At 59.6% G+C, this 19,711-nt stretch overlaps 1 protein-coding gene across 7 annotated transcripts in view; it reads right to left on the bottom strand.

The window, feature by feature from the left end:
- The window catches only part of NCOR2 (nuclear receptor corepressor 2), a 221,872-nt gene that overhangs the window by 72,055 nt on the left and 130,106 nt on the right, over window positions 1-19,711 (bottom strand). For 6 of the 7 annotated variants that reach the window (XM_060027889.1, XM_060027890.1, XM_060027891.1 and 3 more), the window contains exons 14-16: window positions 17,025-17,079; window positions 14,472-14,569; window positions 649-783 (exon numbers count right to left, since the gene is read on the bottom strand). In XM_060027889.1, coding sequence (XP_059883872.1) covers window positions 649-783; window positions 14,472-14,569; window positions 17,025-17,079 — 288 coding nt within the window. Of the gene's footprint in view, window positions 1-648; window positions 784-14,470; window positions 14,570-17,024; window positions 17,080-19,711 lie in introns of all 7 variants that reach the window. The other variant, XM_060027888.1, reaches the window with a different exon arrangement.

The raw sequence follows: 19,711 nt of genomic DNA, 5'->3' as shown, positions 1-19,711 counted from the left end.
GACAAGGGGTAACAGGCCAGATGCTCTCAGAAGCCACATTCCTGAGCCCACTCCAGGTACCTGGCGCTAAGCCCGTGCCCACTGCCCCCCCTTCCTCGGAGTGAATCTCCAGCTGGCTGTGCTCCCGCCCCTGGCAGGCACGGGAGGCTGCCGGTGGGGGCCCCCCCCACCCCGAGGCGAGGCTGTGCCTTGATCTGCAAGAACTCACACCGACAGCGGATCATTCTAAAGGTGAGGGCCGCCGCCTGCCTGCATACCTAGTCCTTCCTTCGTGAGCAGCGAGCGCCTCTGACCCCCCCTCCTGCCCCCAGCATCTCAGGAGACTCGGCCGAGGAGGGAGGAGGCAAAGAGTTCCAGAGTCACTGCCTGGATTTATTCGCTCAGGAGTGGAGCTCAAATGAGCTCTCAGTCTCTGAGGTCTCCAGAGGCTTCGAGAAAGAAAGGGCGGGCGGGCGGGCGGGGAGAAGAGCGGGCTTCCGGAAGGGGGGCTGTCGGGCACAGGCGGAGCAGAAAGTGCCTCCCTTCGAGGCAGGTGATCTGTAGACGCCACCTCCGCGCACACCCTTCCAGGGGGCCGTCCACGGCCCCGTTCGTGCCCCCCACCCGGGGGTCGCGGCCGGGCTCCTGCTGCGCGGCCGCCGGCCTTACTTGATCAGCTCCTCCTTGCCATCCTCCACGTCTGGCTTCTCGTCCTCCTTCTCGGCCTCCTTCTCCTTCTCCTTGTCCTCCTTCTCCTCCTGGCCGCTGCGGGGCATCTGCTGCTGCTGCTGCTGCTGCTGCTGCCGGGCCCCAGGGGAGGGCAGGGGTGGGGGTGGGGGAGAGGAAAACAGTGAGACAGGTGAGCCTCTGCACCTGGGCTGAGCTGGGCTGAGAACCCAGCACCCTCCGTGGTGTGAGCTGGGCAGAAACCCCCGGGCACTGGGGGGAGGCAGGAGTCACGGGGTGAGGTATAGAAAGTGCTAGTGTCAGACGCCTGGCCTCTTTCACTTGGTGACTGTGTGACCTTGGATGAGGGTCTTGACCTCTCTGTGCTCTGATTCTTCCCCATGAAATCGTGCCGACCCCTTAGCCAGGGGCGGGGAAGCTGAAATGAGAGGCCCCTTACAGAGCCGGCATCTGGCACCAGTATTTACGTGGGGCGGAAGCCCTCAAGGCAGGAGGGAGGGGGCCCTGGTCAGCTTCAGGCAAGAGCATGGTGAACATAGGGGAACCTGGGTCACACCCTGACGCCCCAGCCTGCCTGCCTCTGACAAAGCTCAGGCCATCTCTCTAAGCCTCAGTCTCCACGTCTGTAAAATGGGCAGATGGAAGTGTTGTTCCCAGGTCCCCGGGGGCCCGTGTGAGGATGGCTGCTGCTATAAGGAGGGTCCACTTTTGCTGCCGTGGGCCTGTTCTTCCTCTCACATCAGTCAGCCCTCAGAGGGGAAAAGAGCAGGCCCCGCTGGACAGGAGAGATCAAAGGGGCTCACAGCAAAACCAGCCACCCTCCCCCCACCCTGCAGGCCTGTTCCTTTCATCTCCTTCCCAAGTGGGCGGGACAGGTGCTGGCACCAGGCTGCTGACACTGCCCTCACCGAGGGGGCGGGGGGGGGGGGGGGGGGAGTGGGAGCTCCTCCCCACACCGTCACCCTTTCTGTCCAGCCTGATTTCTCCTAAGGCACACACTGATTCTCTCGGCCACCCCGAAGTCCTCCTTGCGGGCAGCGGCCAGACCAGACCATCTTTCCAGCCCTTGGAAAAGATGAGCCAAGTGAAACGAAAACAAACACGCCGCAAAGCCTCTCAGTGTGTCCTGAGGGGCGTGGTCACACCAACTCTCCAACCAGGGAGAAAGAAGCCAAAGCCCGCGGGGAAAGTAAGGGTGGGGCTCGAGGGCTCCCGGTTCCCTTTCTCCCCATCTTTCCTCCACACCAGGAACGCAAGCCAGTCCCTGGCACAGGCTGCCCTGGCCTGTGACCTCACCACCGCCAATCCCCCCCGCCCCTCTCTGTAGCTTTAATTTATGGCCTACGATGCGGCTGAACACTGGGGCCAGCTACAGGCATCCTGTGGACGCCGGGGCACACAGCGGGGGCCCGCACGTTCACGGGGAGCCGTGGGCTTCCCGAGGCTGCAGCAGTGTCCACCCCGGAACCTCCTGGCTCAGGTCTGCCCCCTTCTCTCTATTCTGTAAGAGGAGGGGCTGGAGGGGGGGAACAGCCTCCCTCTACCCCCTGCTATGTTGCTGTCAATTCCCGACGCGTGGCCCAGTGTCCTTGAACTAGCCTGTCCCTCACCACCGCCCCAAACCCTGAAACACTAAACTTCCAACAGCCGGGGAGCTGTGGCCGCCTCTCACCCCTGACACGTGGAGCCTCTGCTGGAGCTGGCCCCGCAGATGGTAGCTGGGGCGGAGCAGACGAGGGGGACCAGGGACCAGGACCCAGAGCCGGGGGAGGTGGCACGGCCGACTGAGGAGGACTCCCCCTCCTAGGGGGCCGCTCGGCATGGCTGCTGTGGCCACCAGCGAGACATGCCCGGCTTCTGCACACCCAGGAACCTGACGCCCAGGGCCAGAAAGGGCAGGGCCGGGGCTTTCCAACGGCAGGGAGCGTGACGTCTCCTAAGACCACCGTTGGTGCCAAGAACGCCCGGCTGGGCTGCAGCCTCACTCCAAAGCTTTACCTGCCGTCCCTCCCAGCAGCCGACTCCAGGCTTCCCTCCTGGAGCAGCTGTTATTGTCCCCTGGGTCCAGGCTGGTGGGGTCTCCAGGCCCCCTGGAATCTCATCCTTGGGCCGCCAAGCAGGCCACCGTCTGCCCCCGGCACGGCCAGCACGTCGCTGCCCAGCAAGTCTGCACCTGCGCCCTCCTGCCCAGGGCCTTCCTGCCGCCGTCCCCCCTCCAAATCCTCAAGAAGCCCCACTGCGGAAGATGCCAGCATTTCCCAAGAGCTTCCTACACGCCCGACACTGCGCTGTGCACAGTCTATTGACCAGCTGCTCCCAGCCCCTCTGCAGTCCTGAGGATAAAGGCAAAGATGAAAAAAACAGCAGTAACAGTGACCTGGGGGTCGTCCAGGGGGGCTGCTCCGCCCCCACAGCACGCCGAGCACCTTGCAAATATCAATACTATTCCACTTACTGCCCTTAGCCTGCCTCAGGGGGAAAAGGGCAGTGATCACTGCTCCCATTCTGCAGAGGAAGAAACTGAGGTTCAGACTGGCAAAGCTGCCCCACCTCAGAGCGAGGGAAAAGGGGGTCCCAGAGTGGGGAGCGGGCGTGATCCTGTCGTCCCCAAAGCCCTGCTGAGAGTCTCACCCAACTCCACACCCTGGTCAGCATCTTGGGCCTCAGATGGGGGTGCTACGGGGATCCCTGCCCCTTTCTGCCTAGCCTACCCTGGCCCCCTTGCAAGATTCCTCGAGTCCCGATCTGGGCCTGGGCCAGCCCATAACGACCCCCTCCCCTGAATAATCATCCTCTTCACAGCATTAGTAACAAAAAGAGCTCCAAGCGCCACGTGCCAGGCACGTGTTTTATGTACTCCCTCATCTCCTTCACCAACCCCCATCTTGCTCCCATTTTACAGAAGAGGAAACTGAGGCACTGCCAAAGCTGGGAAACGGCAACGCCAGGATTCAAACCCAGAGCCTGAGTTGACCCTGGTTACACCCAGGCCTCTCTCCCTCCTGCCATCTCCACCCCCCCACCTGCCCCCACCCAGTCTCGTGAGGAGGGTCCAAAGACCTAGTCAGCTCTAGAACCCGGTCATTATTCCCATCGGTTGCGTCCCACCCAGATGCGCGATCCCAGTGTCAGACCCCGTGACCTTCTTCTCCCTGACACTCCAGGGCAGGGGCAGGCGACTCCCACACCTCACCCTCTGGGAGAAGTGGGTGCGGCGACTTCAGAGCCACCCTGGAGCCGTGGCGCAGAACCCCATGGACGGGCTCCCGGTTTCCTGGGGCCTGAACTCCACCTCCCTCTGGAGAGGTGTCCGTGTGCCCCGAGCTGAGTGATGCGAGTGGAAAAGGATGAAAGGGAGAAACCCCAGGGCAGTCCTGGTCTTAAACGTGGTTTCCACTGGGAGGGACCGTCAGGCATAATGGTGACCACCTGCCTGGCCTCCTGGTGGGCACAGGAGGTGAGCGGCTGTCGTGGGGATGCTCCTCTCACTCTGGGAGATTGACGGCGTGAGAGGGAGGTCCAACTGCCAGGCCCCAGTCAGTCGCCTCTGTCCCCGAAAGCCTTCGACATCAGAGGACAGCAGATACAGCGACGGCTAACTCAGGGCCGATTCACACGCGCTAGGTCTCCGCAGCTGATCTCAGGCCCATCGCGGACTGCAGGACGGCGCTTGCCGGGTTTCATGGGCAATTTAAAGCCACTGTTCTCACAACTGCACACACAGATCACCTGAGGAGCTCTGGGAAGTCCCGACGCCCAGGACCCACCCACACCAGTCGCATCAGAATCTCAGGGTGAGAGGCCGGCATCAGCGTGTTTAGTTCCCAGGTTGTTGCCATGGGCAGCCAGGTTTGACGACCAGAGCATAAGACAAGGAGCCAGAGAACTTTCTGTAAGAGCCAGATGGTAGACCCTTCAGGGCCATCGGTCCATCGGTCTCTTTTGCAACAACTGACTCTGCCGTTTGTAGCTTGAAAACAGCCAAAGTGTAAACAAGTGAGCATGGCTACATGCCAACAAAGCCATTTACAAACACAGGTGGAGGGCCGGATTCGGCCTGCAGGCCATAGTGTGCCCACCTCTGCTACCGGCTAGCACTGTCCAAACTGAAATGCACACACGAACCAGCTGGGGATACTGGGAAAATGCAGGTTCCCACTCCGTGGGCCTGAGGCAGGCCCGAGACCCTCTATTTCTAGGTAGTTCCCAGGGACGCCAGATACTATTGGTTGCCGGACGACAGCGTGAGGAGCAAGGCTTCCGGGGGTCCCTGTTTCACAAAACACGTCCAGGACCCTTGCCACGGGCAGCAGCGGATGCCTGTGGACACGGGAGAAGAACCAGAAGCCAGACTCCACCGTCTCAAATGATTCCGGAGCGCAGGACGAGGTTCACCTTTGCTTTCCAGACATGCCATCGGTCACGCCGACAATGGGCTCCGTGCCCAGTGCTTGGTCGTGAACGTCCCTCCCAAACCACAGCACAGCTCTGAGGAAAACCTGCCCGGATCTATGGTTAGCCAGAGCCATCAGTTCAAATCCCCGAGGGACCCCTACTTCCGGAGCGCTGAGTGCTGGACAGACTGAGCGTGCTCTGTGCTGCAGCCCCAGACTGGCTGGGAGCTGTGCAGAAAATGATATGAATACAAACAACAAATGCTGATGAAGCACACGAACATGTGACGAGGCTTTCTCCTCCTCATGTGATACCTGCAGTTAATAAAATCCTCCCAACAACGCTGGCACTGTCTCTGTTTTATAGAAGAGCGTACAAAGACACAGAGACCTTAACCCGCCGAAGGTCACACAGCATTTCCTAGCAAGATCCTACAGGCAGGTGCTCTGCCTCTCACCCTGGGGAATCCCAGGCCCCTCTTCACCCCCATTTAAGCCAAACTGTTCATTCCCTCCACAAGCACGCTCACAGAAAATACAGTCCCCAACCTTTCGGAGCTAGGACAGGACCGATGGAGGCTGCAGGGATGAGAAAGCTTTAAAAAGGCCCAGCACATGGCAGGTGTGACAGTGACTCGTCCTGACCAGCGGGGACGAGGTAGGAGGCCTCCGAGCTGAATCTCCAGAGGCTTTTGGCGGAGAAGGGTGAGAGGGGACGTTTCAGGGAGGGGACTTCTTCAGGCAAAAGCATGCCGACATGAAATCGCCCACGGTCCTTACAGAATGACATACCGGACTTGGCTACAGAGCCGGACTGGCTTTAACGCCCGTGCTCGGAAATACGGGAGGTGCCCTGACAGCTGTGGACAGCCACTGAGGGCTTTTTTCAGAAGGTGGAGGGTGGGCAGGATTGATGTGTTCCATGCCGTGTTTTAGGGCGATGCGGCAGTGGGTCAAGGGGTGGCCATTGGTTCCAAGAATGAGAGGAGAGAGTCCAGTGAAAAGGTGGTACCAACCATCCAGGGAGGAGCCGGTGAGGTTTAGTGCTCAGAGGACGGGTCCTCTAAATGCCTGGTGAGACCTTCCCGACACCCAGCAACACCGACTGCGGCACAATCTCACTCATTCATTCAACAAACACTCTGCTGAGCATGTACTACGTGCCAAGTGCCTCTAGTGAGCAAATCCAGGAGGGGGCTGCCCTCGAGACACCCTATCTCTTGGCAGTGGGGGAAGGGAGATCGCAGGAGCCCAAGGTTGGTGGGAGGAGTGGGGTCAGGGGTCAGGACCAAGACACAAGAGTTTTCTGTTGCTGGCAGCCCCTTCCTGACATTCGGCCCCCACCATTCTGATCCAGTTCACGTGTCTTCCTGGAAGGAAAAGGCAGGCAGGGGATGCCGCCTTGGCCCGTGAAGGGCGGCCTTTATAAGACACACAGATATAGGTGTGTTGGGCCAGCGCATACCAGCTCACAAGTGCAGACTTCAGTTTCCATGAATTTTGCAGGTTAGTTGTTAAAAACAGCCATTATTCAAAATGGAAATGCACAACCTTACAATTAAAGAAATTATCATAAAAACAATGGTAGTTAAGTACTCAAAATGCATCCCTTCCCAATTACTTGACTCCATTTGGCTGTTATCTGTGCTCTCGTATGCCACTGCATCCACACGGCAGAAGGAGGATATGGTCCCGTCCCCCGAGGCGCTATGCACGGCCCCTTCCCAATTCCACGTTCAGCGAATCAGCATGATGGGAGCATTTACACCATGGTGATCGGCATGCGCTACAGTCGGGGCTTCGCCCCCCCCCACCCCGAAAGCTGGCTGTTAGACACTCACCAGCACTCCACCGCACACAGGCGTGTCCCCAGAACCTGAGCAACGTTCAGCACCCTCGCCCGTGACGTCTGTTCTGCCTGCAAGGAGCTGGCTGCATGAGGCAGCTAAGGCTCTGTTTTACTGTCAGTCGATCTTGTCCCGCTCCTTGGAATAAAATCAGTGGTCCACGGCACAAGGCTGGGCGATCTACCCCCTGCCCACCTCACCTCCCTAATCCCCACCTTCTCCTCCTGCAAGATGCCACACTTGTTCCTGCCTCAGGGCCTTTGCACTCACTGTGTCCTCTGCCTGAGAGACTCTCCCTCCAGCTCTGACTGACCAGTTCCTTCTTATCGCTGAGGTCGGAGCCCAAAGGATCCCTCCTCTGAGAAGCCTTCAGAGTCTGCTCCCTAAAAGCTGCCCTCTCTCCTGTCAACCGCCTCCTGACCCCAGCTTACCGTCTGTAACCGTTGCTACCACCTGAAAGAACCATGCTAATTTACTTGTGCACTGTCCCTCTCCCACGTGGACGTGACAGCTCTGGGGACCTCGTCTGTCCTGTTCACTGGGGCATCACCTAGAATGGTGACGTTGTGATGGAAGGACAAAACAGACCGGAACTTGGTCGCCGCCTGCCCTCCCCCGGGGCCCCCTCCTGTTGTGGCTGGAGCTGGCCCAGGCACACGAATGCTGCTCTTCTGGTAACTATTTCCTGATTCTTGTTAGCCGAGCTTGAAACGCTTGGATGGGAGGTCTGTCAGCCCCACACAGCCTCTCACCTCCTGGGGTCTGACTGATTCACACTCACATTTTCCACGTCCTCCTGTCCCTTTGGTGTGGTCCGCCTCAGACGGTGCCGACGGGGAGCTGGGTCTCCCCTGCCACTGCCTCACAGCCCATGAGAAGGTCGTGTCTCTCGTCTCCCAAAACGGCAGCCCAGCTTGCTGGGTCCCTGGGGCCTGGCCTTCCTGAGAACTGCGTCCCCCGGGATGTGTCTGGGCGACTGTGGGCCTAGACGAGCCTCCCATAGGTCCCTGCCCACTTAGCACAAAGTTGGGCAGGGAATCAGGGACATCTGCTTGCTGGAGCCCTAAATCTGGACACAATCCCGTCCCCAGCAGAGCGGAAGCGGCTGCCTCCCTCAGGCCTGGGCGGCCCGGGAAAGTCCAACTGACCCCCAAGCTGGAGGCCCACCCGGCCGGGGTGGCGGCTTGGGGCAAGCACGCGCGCGCTCGCACAGCAGGCAGGGACAAGCTCAGCCCAGTCTGGGGCCTGCTACGCGCTCCCTCCGTAGATCTCACCGGCCCAGGGGGGCGGCCAGGGTCTGGGAACCGGCACTGACTGCACGGTGGCTGCCCCTCCCCCCGGGGGCTGTGCTTGGCCAGCCCTGGCCTGGAATGCCTTCCGGTCACGCTGTCCCCTGTGCAAGCTGCCTGAGGCGCGGGAGTCTCTGGAGTACAGAGCAACTGGGAACAAGGTCACCTGTCCCTCGGCAGGGAGCTGGGAGGGGGGGCGGGGGAGGGGAGGGAAGATGAAGGAGGGTGGGTGCGGGGGACACAGACAGAGACAGGAGGGATGGGGGGAAGGGGGCCTGCAGGAGAGATGGGGGAAGGGAGCCTGCAGGAGAGATGGGGGGAAGGGGGCCTGCAGGCCAGAGGTGGGGGAGGAGCAGGCCCCACCTCCCTGGACTTCCCCCATGACCCCCCAGGAGTGGGAGGCTGGGCGCCCTGTCCCCGTGCCCACCTCCGTGGGAAGAGAAGACAGCCCATGTGGCCTCGAGGAGGAGACCCCAACCAGCGCAGCTCCCAGCTGGGCCCCCTCCCCTCTGCGGCCGCATCACCCTGGGGGATGGAAGCAGGGGCACTCACCCTCGGGGACAGCCCCCTCCGCAGCATGGCCCCCCCATCGCCAGGAGGGCCACGTGGCCACCCCCGGTCACTGCTGCGGAGCTGGGCCGTGCTGCCTGGGCCGCGCTGGCCTCACAGCCTCGGTTCCCCGACAGTTTGCATAGTTAAGCCGACTTCTGACCGCAGCATTCCTGGGTTCCAGTGCTGCAATTAGCTGGGATAATGTGGCCCCTGCATCCATGAATCATGAACTATAAACTGCTGTGCCGTCACCGGTGCTCCAAGCTGGCCCCCGGCTCGGCCGGTGATTCACCTCGAGGAGAGGACGCTGGGGCACCACCCACACGCTCACCAGCCACTCACTCACAGCTGGATCTCGGGGGCTGGGGTCCAGGAGGTGAGGGCTCGGCGCCCTCCTGCCGAAGCCCAGGTGTGCACGGCTGGCAGGGGGTGGGCATGAGGGGGCTAGAATTCCTGCGACTCCCTCTGTCAGAATACGGGGAAGCTTCTGGAAAGTGGGTGGCATCCTCTCTTAAACAAGAAGGGCATCCTGACACTCCAAATGGCCAACACGTGTCCCAGCCACGGCAGGGCCAGGCAGCAGCGCAGAGGACGCCAGGGTGGCCTTGCCCTCTCGGGTCATCGAGGGTCTGAGACCAGACACATCAGACAGCCGATGCTTTTCATGCAGGAATTTTATATCCCCTTTCCTAACCATCCACGCTTTCGAAACGCAACCACAGCAATGACGAACAAGGGGCTCAGCACAGGGTGTGGTGAGGCCGCGACGGGGCGTGTGGCACCTGAACACACGAGGTGACATCTTGCGGCCCACTCTCTGCTTAAGCACTGGGGCGGGTCAGGACCACCGTAGAGTGTAGTTTGCAAATATGCAAACATGCAGGATTGGTCCCCAGGATGGACTGGCCAGGTCCCTTTCTAGAAGGGGCCTCAGCCGCTACGAACGCCCTCAGCCTCTATGGCCCCCTCTGCCCACCTGCGAAGGGCCATTCCAGCGCCAGAGCACCGCCCCCAGGGCTGGTCCAGGCTGCCGCTGAGCCTGTGCCCTGCCTCGACTGCCCCTTCTGCCGCTCTGCTCCCTTCCCTCCCCTTCCCTGGCAGTGGGGACTCCCCAGTAAACGCCCCGAAGGCCGAGGTCCAGCAGCAATGCTGCCAGGGCACTTGTTAGAAATGCAGATTCTCAAGCCCCCTGAGGGGCGCCACCCAGTAGTCTGTGTTTCCACAAATCCTCGTGGTGAAAGTTCAAAAACTTCAGCTGGACGCCAGCTCCATCTCAGCCCGAGACACGTCCCTCCCTGGACCCCAGGAGGGCACAGCCCAAGGACACTGGCCACGGCCAATCTGGAGTGGATGGTGGTATCGGGAGAAGGTAGAAGGGCCTACGGTCTGGGGAGAGAAACTTCCCACTGTGGGTTCCCCTCCTCCCCAGACGTGGGGGTTTGAGCCTGGAGCCCGAGACAGCCTCCCCTCATCACCGTGGCAGGAATGACCAGGGGAGGGGTGCTGGTGGCAGGTGGGTACCCCTCTGTCTCTGGCCCTGGGCCGTGTCCAGCCAACTCAGGAAATGCACCTTCTACAAGGCGGTAGCCTGGAGAAGGGCCCCGCTCGCTGACACCTCGGAAGTCCCACCTCACGTCTACCTCAGAGGCTCTTAATCGGGACGGGCCGTGAGACGCCGAGACAGCTGGGCTCGGCTGACACCCTCTCTCTAGCTTCCTGCAGGATCGTGGCCTCGTGCGGCTCTGAAGGAGAAGCTTTACAGCCCTGGCATGCAGTAGGCACTCAATAATTGCCCACTGGATGACGACACAACATTGTGCATCCGACGCCTCTGTGGAGGTGAGTGGGGGTCAACCTTAGAGAAGTGAAGCGGGAGCGGCCCATCCGAGGGGCATCTGTCGGGCTGACAAGCTGAGCGGTGCCGCGTGGCCATCCTCAGCCTCGGCGTGGCCGGAGCCACGGGAACCACGTGAGGATCACAGCCTGTCCCAGGGTTCTGAGCTGCCAGAGGCGGGCCAAGGATGGATCGGACACAAGGATGGGACAGCAGAGCTGTCACCTGGGTGGCTGCTATGCCTCCGAGGCCGACTGCTCCCCACCCCACGGTGGATCGCTCTCCAGGCTCATTCCCACCTGGCTCTTCTGGCTTCACAGAGCAGAGGGTCTCTGCCTGCCTGACGCCCGACCGCCATCTGCTTGCAGTATCAGCCCATGGGGGGCCGCCACCGCCGGTGCCCATCCGTCCATCCACGTGTAGGCGCCCAAGCACATACACCCACACCCACTCCGTGCCAGGCTGGGGAACCCCTACCCGTCTCACTGGGAGTTTTATCAGCAGGATCACAGGTTTTATCACATCAGGCCCGCTGCAGCAACTGCACCTTGAATTACCAAGAGGGGATGCAGGGTTGGTGTGTCTGCCGTTTACTTTGCTGTCACGGGGCAGAGGGAAGAGTTACGGCCACAAAGTCAACACTTGGGTTGACCCATTTATTCCATACTTATGAACAGGGCTGGCAGGCGGTGGTGAGGGCAGCGGATCTGCCTGGCACAGGAGTCCTTCCAGGGTTTGCACGTTAATTTCCGTCCCCGGCAGGGCCCGGGCCACGTGGTGCCTCTGCAGCCACAGCCGATGAGAGGGAGGGCAGAGCCCCAAAGATATGTCCCATCTCCCAAGGAGACAGGGGCCTCGTGCCCTGCCTTCTTCTCTCTTTCTGCAAGTGGCAGGGCACAGAGGCATCTCTGCTCCATCCTGGGAGCCCCAGCCTGAGACGCCAGCTTGAGCAGACCGTTAAACCTCACCAGACAAGCCCCACGTCTCTCAGCACTGAGGACGCCACAGCTGACCCAGGGCAGCTCAGATGAAAATACGAAGCCAACGCTTCTCCTCTGCTATAAAACACTCCAGGGCCCCCAGGGCCCCGACCCTGGACTCTGTCCCAAGTCACATAATCCTCTCCCTACCTCTTCCCTCAGCCTTACCATACTCCAGCCCAGAGGTCTTATACTGAGGGCTGAGGACAGATTTCGAGAGCAAATGTGAGTTGCCCAGCCTATCCGGTGCTTTGTCGTTATTGGTTCTTACGTGACCTAAGATTTAAAAGTCAGGCAATTTTACATAATTCCCTATCTCCAGCTCATCATCAAATATCAGATCTGGTAATACAGGGCCAGGTAGTCAAGAGTCAGCTGGAGCTGATGAGGCACAAGCTCTCTAGTTAGCCCCGGGCCTCACCACTCCCTATTGCCTCCTATGGATTCTCCATCCCTTCATTCATGTAAGACCCTGGAAGGTATTGAGACCCCTGCTCCTAGGACTCTAAGGGTACTGTGCACTCTCTCGTGTCCTGGCGCTTTTCCACCTGCTGTTCCCTCTGCCCAGGACACCCTCACCTCTGTCCTCGTCCTCCCAAGAGGCTGTTCCTCAACCTCATCTTTGGGGTCCCTTACTCAATGGACCCTCTCAGGCAGACCACCGACATGCTGACTCGGAACCACCTGTGTACACCTGGTCTAGACAACGAGCACAGAGTCCCCTGTGTCAGCACACAAATGTCCGACGGGCAGATGAGTCAGCTAGCCAGGCATTAACACCGTGAAGTGGGAGGCATGGCAGCCAGGACCAGGGGCAGGGGGCACCAACGGCCCCCGACTCCCCAGGACTCATCTGGAGATAGCCCCTCCCTAAATGACGTCAGCACACAGTCTTTGCCTCCCTCCACACAAATGTGGCTCTCAGCACAGGGTGAGAATGGCCCAATCTCTCCCCATCTGACCCAGAACCCTTTCGTCTCCAGAGCCCCCAGCCCAGCCACCAGCAAGGCCCTCATGAGCCCACCCACAGGGCCCCCACGAAGGCAGGGAGTCGGGGGGCACTGGGAAGACGAGCAAGAGAACTGGCACACAGGAGATGCTCAACAAATAGCCGACAACGTTTTTAAAATCAATCTAGAGGCCTTTATCTCCCCCTTTATTTTGCCACAGTCCACGCCACGCCCTCCTTACTGCCTCTTATGCCGGCACATTTATGCTCCCTGCCCCGGCATTTATTTGAGTTTCTGCATCTCGGTCTAGACAAATTCCTAAATGCACTTCAATTTCTAACACGCCCCAGCTAGGTCTTTACAACTGAATAGCGCCAAGCCAGTAGGCCTCGGTTTTACACATCTGTTAGATGGGCGAGCAGGCTGGCCAACGGTGGCTGCACAAAACTAGAGGAAAACCCTATCCACAAACCAAACACAGCCACCCTTCAACGATCCAGGCCAACGACAACCAATGCTCAGTCTCAATCATCTTAGCCTGACGTGCAGAATGCAGTGAGGGGTTTACTCTCCCGTCAGCAGACTTGCTTCCCGATTATATGTGGCTTAGCCAACAGAAAAGTGGGTCGGTACTCCTGAAGCACAGTTCCCAGAAAGCAAGAAAGGAGACACGGGATGCAGGCTAGGAAGCTGCGTGGACCAACCCATCGTAGGCTATGGGGCTTGATCACAGAGTGATGGTTTCACAGGGGACACTGGGACCCCACAGGTGATGGCTGGACTTGATGCCCTCAGGGTCCGGCTCTCTCCAGCCTCGGGAAGGGAAGACGGTGGCCCTGGGGTAGGGGTGGGGGTCTGGGCTGGAAGACGCCAATGACAGGGACCACCCACCTAAGAGAACCTCTGTGTCCTGTCCTCCCAGCACATGCTAATCCCGGCCTTCGTCCCTTTCCCCTGTCCGGTCCCCCACGCCAGAGGCCCCAGGGAAGGGCCTGCCCCAACCCCCTCCAGTCCGGCATCTAACAGCAGTGCCCAGAGCTTCTGCAGCTTCCGGCCCGCATCCCTCCGCCTGCAGCACAAGTCCACTCCCCCCCTCACCCCCGTAGTCCCAGCATCTGCTCTGGGCTGATTCTTAACAGCCCGGAAGTGAAACAAATCCCTCCCCTTCCCTCCATCTCCCCGACACCAAAACACTCGCAAGCCCCCTTTAAAATGTGTGCCACTGACCCCCTTCATCTTTAACATAATTTACAGAATCTGTTTTTAAACGAATTCCCTTTTCGTCTAACTCAGAGGTCAGCAGACTTTTTCTATAAAGGACCAGATAGTGAATATGTCAGGCTTTGCAGCTTCTGTCAGGACTACTCAACTCTGCTGTTGTAACAGAAAAGCTGCCGCAGTAGTATGTCAACGAATGGGCATGGCCGGGTGCCAATAAAACTTTATTCACAAAAACAGGTGGCAGGCTGGACTCACCCGAGAGCCACAGTTTGCCAAGCCCTGCTCTAACTTAAATCATCCTTCAGTCATATCCAAAGCACTGATGTCTGAAAAACGGCACTCTAGAGTACTGGCTGTTTTTTCTTTCACATATGCATTGCGACAAAACACCAAAAATTCTTTCTAAATTTTAAATGTTAAGTTTGTAGACCAGCCCAAGTCATCCTGAAAGCCCGGCCCTTGCTCTGGGAATGCGACCCTAATCCACCACAGGGACGGTGGGTCACCAAGCCTGGAGTTCTAGAATTTTCCAGGCTGAGGGTGGAAGCGGCCATTTCTCCCAGGTCCCTTCTCTGCTGCTGGGATAGGAGGAACACCCCCAGAGAGGGTCTCCCAGCCGCCAGGGAAGGGGCCCAAACTGAGGGACCCGCTGCTGAGAAACACGAGGAGATGTCACCGCACGCTGCCCCTGAGCATGCCGGGAGCCCGCCCGGGAGCCCGCCCCGCCCCCTCCTCACCTGGCCCTTGCCGCGGCGCCGGTAGCTGCGCCTCACCAGGCTCTTGTAGTTCTCATTCTTCTTGGTCAGGTAGTAATAGAGGACACACTCAGCCACCGTCTGCAGGATGGAGAGAGAAAAGAACTCTGAGGCGTGTGCAGTGCAGGTGGTCAGAGCAGGAGGCCGGGAGCCAGAGGCCTGGCTTCCAATCCTACCTCCTCCAGGTACTGGCTGGGTGACCCTGGCCAGCTTACCTAACCTCTCTGGGCCTCGGTTTTCTCACCTGTGTAGTAGGGGTACTAACAGCACGTATCTCACAGGGTTGTCATGAAGACCAAGTAAGTTAACACACATACGTGTAAAGGACTTAGGACCACAGAACACACCCTGCAGAGGTGTTAACCTCTTCGCATTGTGGTTGGTGCTACTGGCAGTCGTAAGGACGAAGCTGTCACCTGCCATGCCAGCCCCAGAGAACAACGCCTCCGGCTCCCCAGCTCGGGTCCGTTCGCTCACCCTAGCTTGCTCCTCCCTAACATTTAGGGGCCTGAGTGACCTCTTCCAAGCCTCGTGCATCCAGCCTAATGTCGCCATGCAACTCTTCGTCTCTTGGGACGTTTATGTCTTTTCTCTGCTTCGGTCTTCGCCCCGCGGACCGGGGTCTGAATCCTGGCACCGCCACTTGCTGAGCAAATGACTGGCGCTCTTGGAACCCCACCACCTCCTCGTCCAAACGGGACCAGTAAGAGGGCATCGTCCTCAGAGAGCAACTGAAGGACAGAACACGACGATGCCGCCCCCTGCGGCCACGGGGCCCAGTCCAGGTGACAGCTCGCCAATGCCAGCAGCTGTTACTGAGATAAGGTAAAATGTTTCTGTGATGCTCGGTGCTGGTGCCAAGCCCGGAACTGGCCTCTGAGGGGCAATCGTGAGGGCCGCTGGGTGCAGAGGACAGCTGGGCCTCAAACCCCCTGCGTCCTCATCCACTTCCTAGAGTGGACTGTGAACAGAGGCTGCTCCCAAGTTCAACCGGACCACAAGCATGGCCCGCAAAATGGTTCAGAAAAACATTTTAGAATCAGAGGCCAATATCTGCAAACTGGGGGATGTGGGTGTCTGACTTCCCCTCGAACAACTCAGGAGACTGCCTTCCTGTGCTGGGCGGCCACGGGCTGGCCCTAAGCAGACAGGCACGGGCTGGCCAGTCCACAGAGCTCCCGCCCTGCCACTGGCCTCACTTACCACCAGGAACCGCCAATCCCCAAAGGCACAGCTGGCAGCCCCAGCTTCAGACCCTTCTGGAAGCTCTATTTAAGTCTCAGCTTGGGCTGCCTCTTAGCCAAAGGACACCGTAAAGTTTATTCTCCAGCGTAGAGACCTCTGATTCCCTCGTTCAAACAGTTCTGCTCAACTGCCAATTTCTGAAACCCCTGCTTCTGTCTCCGGGGAGACCCGACCTGGAGCCTCCCGGGTTGTCCACACCCCTAGTAAGAAGCTGTCGCGCACTCAGAGGAGAGGCTATTTATAGAGCTCACTTCTCCACACTGGTTTTTCAGGCCGGGAGAGATTTCGCTTCCCCACGCTGCCCCATCTCCCTCCTTCTATGGGTATCGGCTCATTGAGGGCAGATGCTGAGAACAACTGTTACCCTTTAAAATACCCGCCTGGATCCGGTTCCGACCGCCCTCCCGCAGCAAGGAAGCATGAGGCCTCCAGTAGCATGGTATTTGCAAAGCCGGGAGTGGGCAGACACCCCGTCTGAGAGACGAGATTCGGCGAAACGCTGCTTTGAACACCCGGAACAGCAGCCCCAGAAAGTAAACCTTTTCAGGAAGCTTGTCTGGCTCCGCCCTGATGATGCTGGGGTCCAGCGGGCGACTCTGACACAGGGCCACGTCCAGCCCCCCAGACCGGCTCCCTCCTATCTGCGGCCGCTGCGGCCGCTGCCCAGCCTAGCCTCGTGGATACACAAAAGGGGGCTGTACCGTTTCCTGGGACGCTTTGTGTCCACCTGCCAACAGGGAGCCTGAGCAGAAAGAGGCACCGCTCCAGGCTGGGTGTGGGGGCAAGGCGGAGCTCAAGCCTCAGCTCTACGAAAGGGGGATGAGGATAAACCCCACGCCAGCCACACGCCTGGCTTCCCATCAGGGGTGTCAGCGCACAGTGACCATCAGGGGGACCTAGAAAGGTCATTCCATCCAGCACCCTGGAAGATCGCCGCTCTTGCCTATAAGGCCTTCATTAGGGCGCCAGGCATGGCACGGCTTCCAGAACCCATGTCCAGTCTGCCAGGACGCTTGCTGCCACGCTGAGGAGCTGGTGCACACAGCTCTCCTGGGGTTTCCCAGCCTGGAGCTCCGCCCTGGGAGAAGGGGGCGGGGCCTGCGGTTGCTGCTCCCAGGAGGGAGGAAGGAGGGAAGTGCGGTCTGACACAGCAAGGAGAGCATGGGGCCAGCAGGCAGAGGCCTCGTGGGTGGGGAGGGAGGGTCCTGCGGCCCAGCCCAAGCGGCTGCCCCCAGGAGTGGCCCCCAGAGGGGAGCGGGGCGGGTGGCGCTGGGCCGGCGGGCAGACTCACCTTCCTCTCCAGGAACGATGCGATCAGGCCGAAGTTCTTGGGGTGCTGCATGAATCTGCGGGGAGAGAAGGGCGGGCCTGAGACCAGGCCGAGGAGGGCTGCCCAGCTGGGCGACCGCCGAGCTCCCGGGCGCCTGCCATCTCCGCTGGCCCAGCACCGCCCCGCTCGGAGCAATTAAGCCCAGGGGGGTGTGGGAAGGGCCGCGGCAGGCGGGACGGAGGGCTAAGGGAGGGCGTTCCTTGGAGTGAGTCACTGGTTTTAGCGCCTTTGAAAATACATTTGTTTGTCCTGCTGGAGGCGGGTTCCAGGAAAAATGAGGACATGACATGCAGCCCTTCGGTGGGGTTCCCCCCCTTTTACACTCTGCCTTTGTTTCTGTCTCTGGCTGGGCCTGGGAAGCTGGGCCTCGCCCGGCCCACACGGGGCCGCCACGGGCGAGGTCGCGGGGCAGGACCCTGAGAGGTGAGAGCAGAGGCTTCGAGTGCCCGCCAGGAGGCAGGCAAGCCGGCCCAGGAGGCGGAAGGAAGGGACCCGAGCTGGAGGGGTGGCGGGGAGCTGGCACCCCACCAACTGGCTTCCTGCGAAACAGGGAGAATTACTGGGAAAGAGCTGGGCCAGACTGAAATGTCAGGGCCACAGGAGCAGGCGGACAGCGGGGGCGGAGATGTGGGTCACGGCTGCTGGGGCCCCGGGGATGCTGGGTGGAGCCTCGGCCCGCCCGTCCCCAAGACGCGCCACCGCCCCGCGGCCTCCCTGGGGAGAGGAGAGGCTGCTGGGGACGCAGGGGCCCCGGGGTCCCCCCACCCCCCCGCCGCCGCCGGAGGGAGCCTGGGCCAGCGCTGGCGATGGTCCTGCCCAGCCCTCCAGATGGCTGGGCAGGAGGCCAGTGGGTCCCTCCCCTGCTCCCCAACCAGACACTGGAGAAGCCAGAGCGGCCTCTTCTCTTTTCCCAGAGGAAGCCGCGAGTCAGAGGCAGGCTTCCCAGCCTGGGATCCTGCCTGGGGCAGCTCGCAAAGCTGGAGGCGGCCTAACGCCCTGATTTTCCAGACAGACAGTCTTCCCTTCTCCTCCCTCTCCCTGCCCCAGTGACACTTCCTTCCCCACAGATCCCTTCCTTGGGGTTTCCCCACGCAGAGATGGGGCCCCAGGAGACCCAGAAGCACACTTGGGAATCTCTTAGGTCACCTGTTCCACCTCCCTCCAACCTACACCTGGGTCCTCTGCCATGTTTCCGGAGAGTTTACTCTGACACTGGGTACCTCCAGACGGCTAAGCGAGGAGGCACTGAGGCTACACCCATTTTACAGACGTGGAGACTGAGGCTCAGGGAGGGGAAGTGGCTGCTCGAAGTCACAGAAACAGTAAGTGATGGAACTCTACGCCACCGGCACGTGATTCTCCAAGGCCCTGAGTGCTATCAGTTCCGCTGAAAACGAGAGGTCACCCAGGACCTTGAAAGACTCAAGGTGCCAAACTGGGTCTCAGCAGACATCAGCCCAGCCTGGGGCCCCCATTCTGCAGCTACTGGACTAACAGTGTGAAATCCTTAGGTCGGAACAGCAACATGAAAAATCTAGAAAGGCCAAAACACAGAAAGCATTCCCAGAAACCTCTTTTTTTTTTTTTAAAGAAAGCATAAATAAATAAAATATCAAACATACCAGGGGGAATTTAAATACCTAAAGCAACAGTAATTCTTAGCATCCATGACCATCCTACAGTCACTTCACTGGTTTTTAAATTGTACAACACCAGACACGGGATGACTTGATTTGACGTCTGTGACCGTGAGGACCTAGAAATGAGCCACTAACTACCTGCGTTTCCTGTCTCTGAGCAGTAAACCCCAAACACACGGGAGGAATTGCTCCCCAAAGCGCTATTTCCTGTGGAAGGTCGCCACATCTGTGTTAGGCGCTCGAAGGTGCATTACACCGTCCCTCTGTTTTTATGTATGCTTTAGAATTTCCATAATCAAAAGCCATTTAAACAAACAAACAAAAACTTTCCACACAAGACCCTCTTCAGTCGCTCCTCCTGCATTTCCAAGTCCTGGTGTCTGCCCTGGCTGAGGCACCCCAACCTTGCCCACGACCCAGAGCCATCCCCGTCCCTGAAGCCCAGTCTGGCACTTTGGGGCCACCCAGCTCTGCAAAGGGCAGAGACAGCCCCAGCCCCTGCGGCCTGGCCCCGCGGTGGGTGGCTGGAGAACGTGGGACACCTCTTTTGAAGAAAATCTGAGGCCTTCTCGGGAGGCGGAGGTGAATGTGGACGCCCTGCAGCTGAGTCCCCCACGCCCTCCTGGCTGAGCGCTGAGGCCTCTGCCTCAGTCTCCCACCCTCTTGCCTTATGGGGGTCCTGGGTCCTGAGGAGGCGCTCTGTGCCCAGGATGTGGTTCCCTGGGACACACATTTTGAGTCTGGTGGGGGAAAGGAGCACTTTCTCCATCTGGTTCCTCACTCGTCTCCCCAAAACAGTCATTCTACTCTTTCATTTTAGAAGAACCCCCAAGCTTCACCTCTTAGCATCCAGTTCCTGCCTCTGCTTTCCGAGACCCCCCCCACCCTGCTCCCTGGCCCCATAGCCCCCTCTCCCCCGACAAGCCTCTCCACTGCAGCTGAGCCCTTGCCCTGAAGCTGGGGGAGTCTGAATCCTGCCTCCACCATTTGCAAGCTGTGTGACCTTTG

This window comes from Delphinus delphis, chromosome 13, assembly GCF_949987515.2.
Source record: "Delphinus delphis chromosome 13, mDelDel1.2, whole genome shotgun sequence".
Lineage (NCBI taxonomy): Eukaryota > Metazoa > Chordata > Mammalia > Artiodactyla > Delphinidae > Delphinus > Delphinus delphis.
This window is presented reverse-complemented; position numbering and strand designations above follow the sequence as displayed.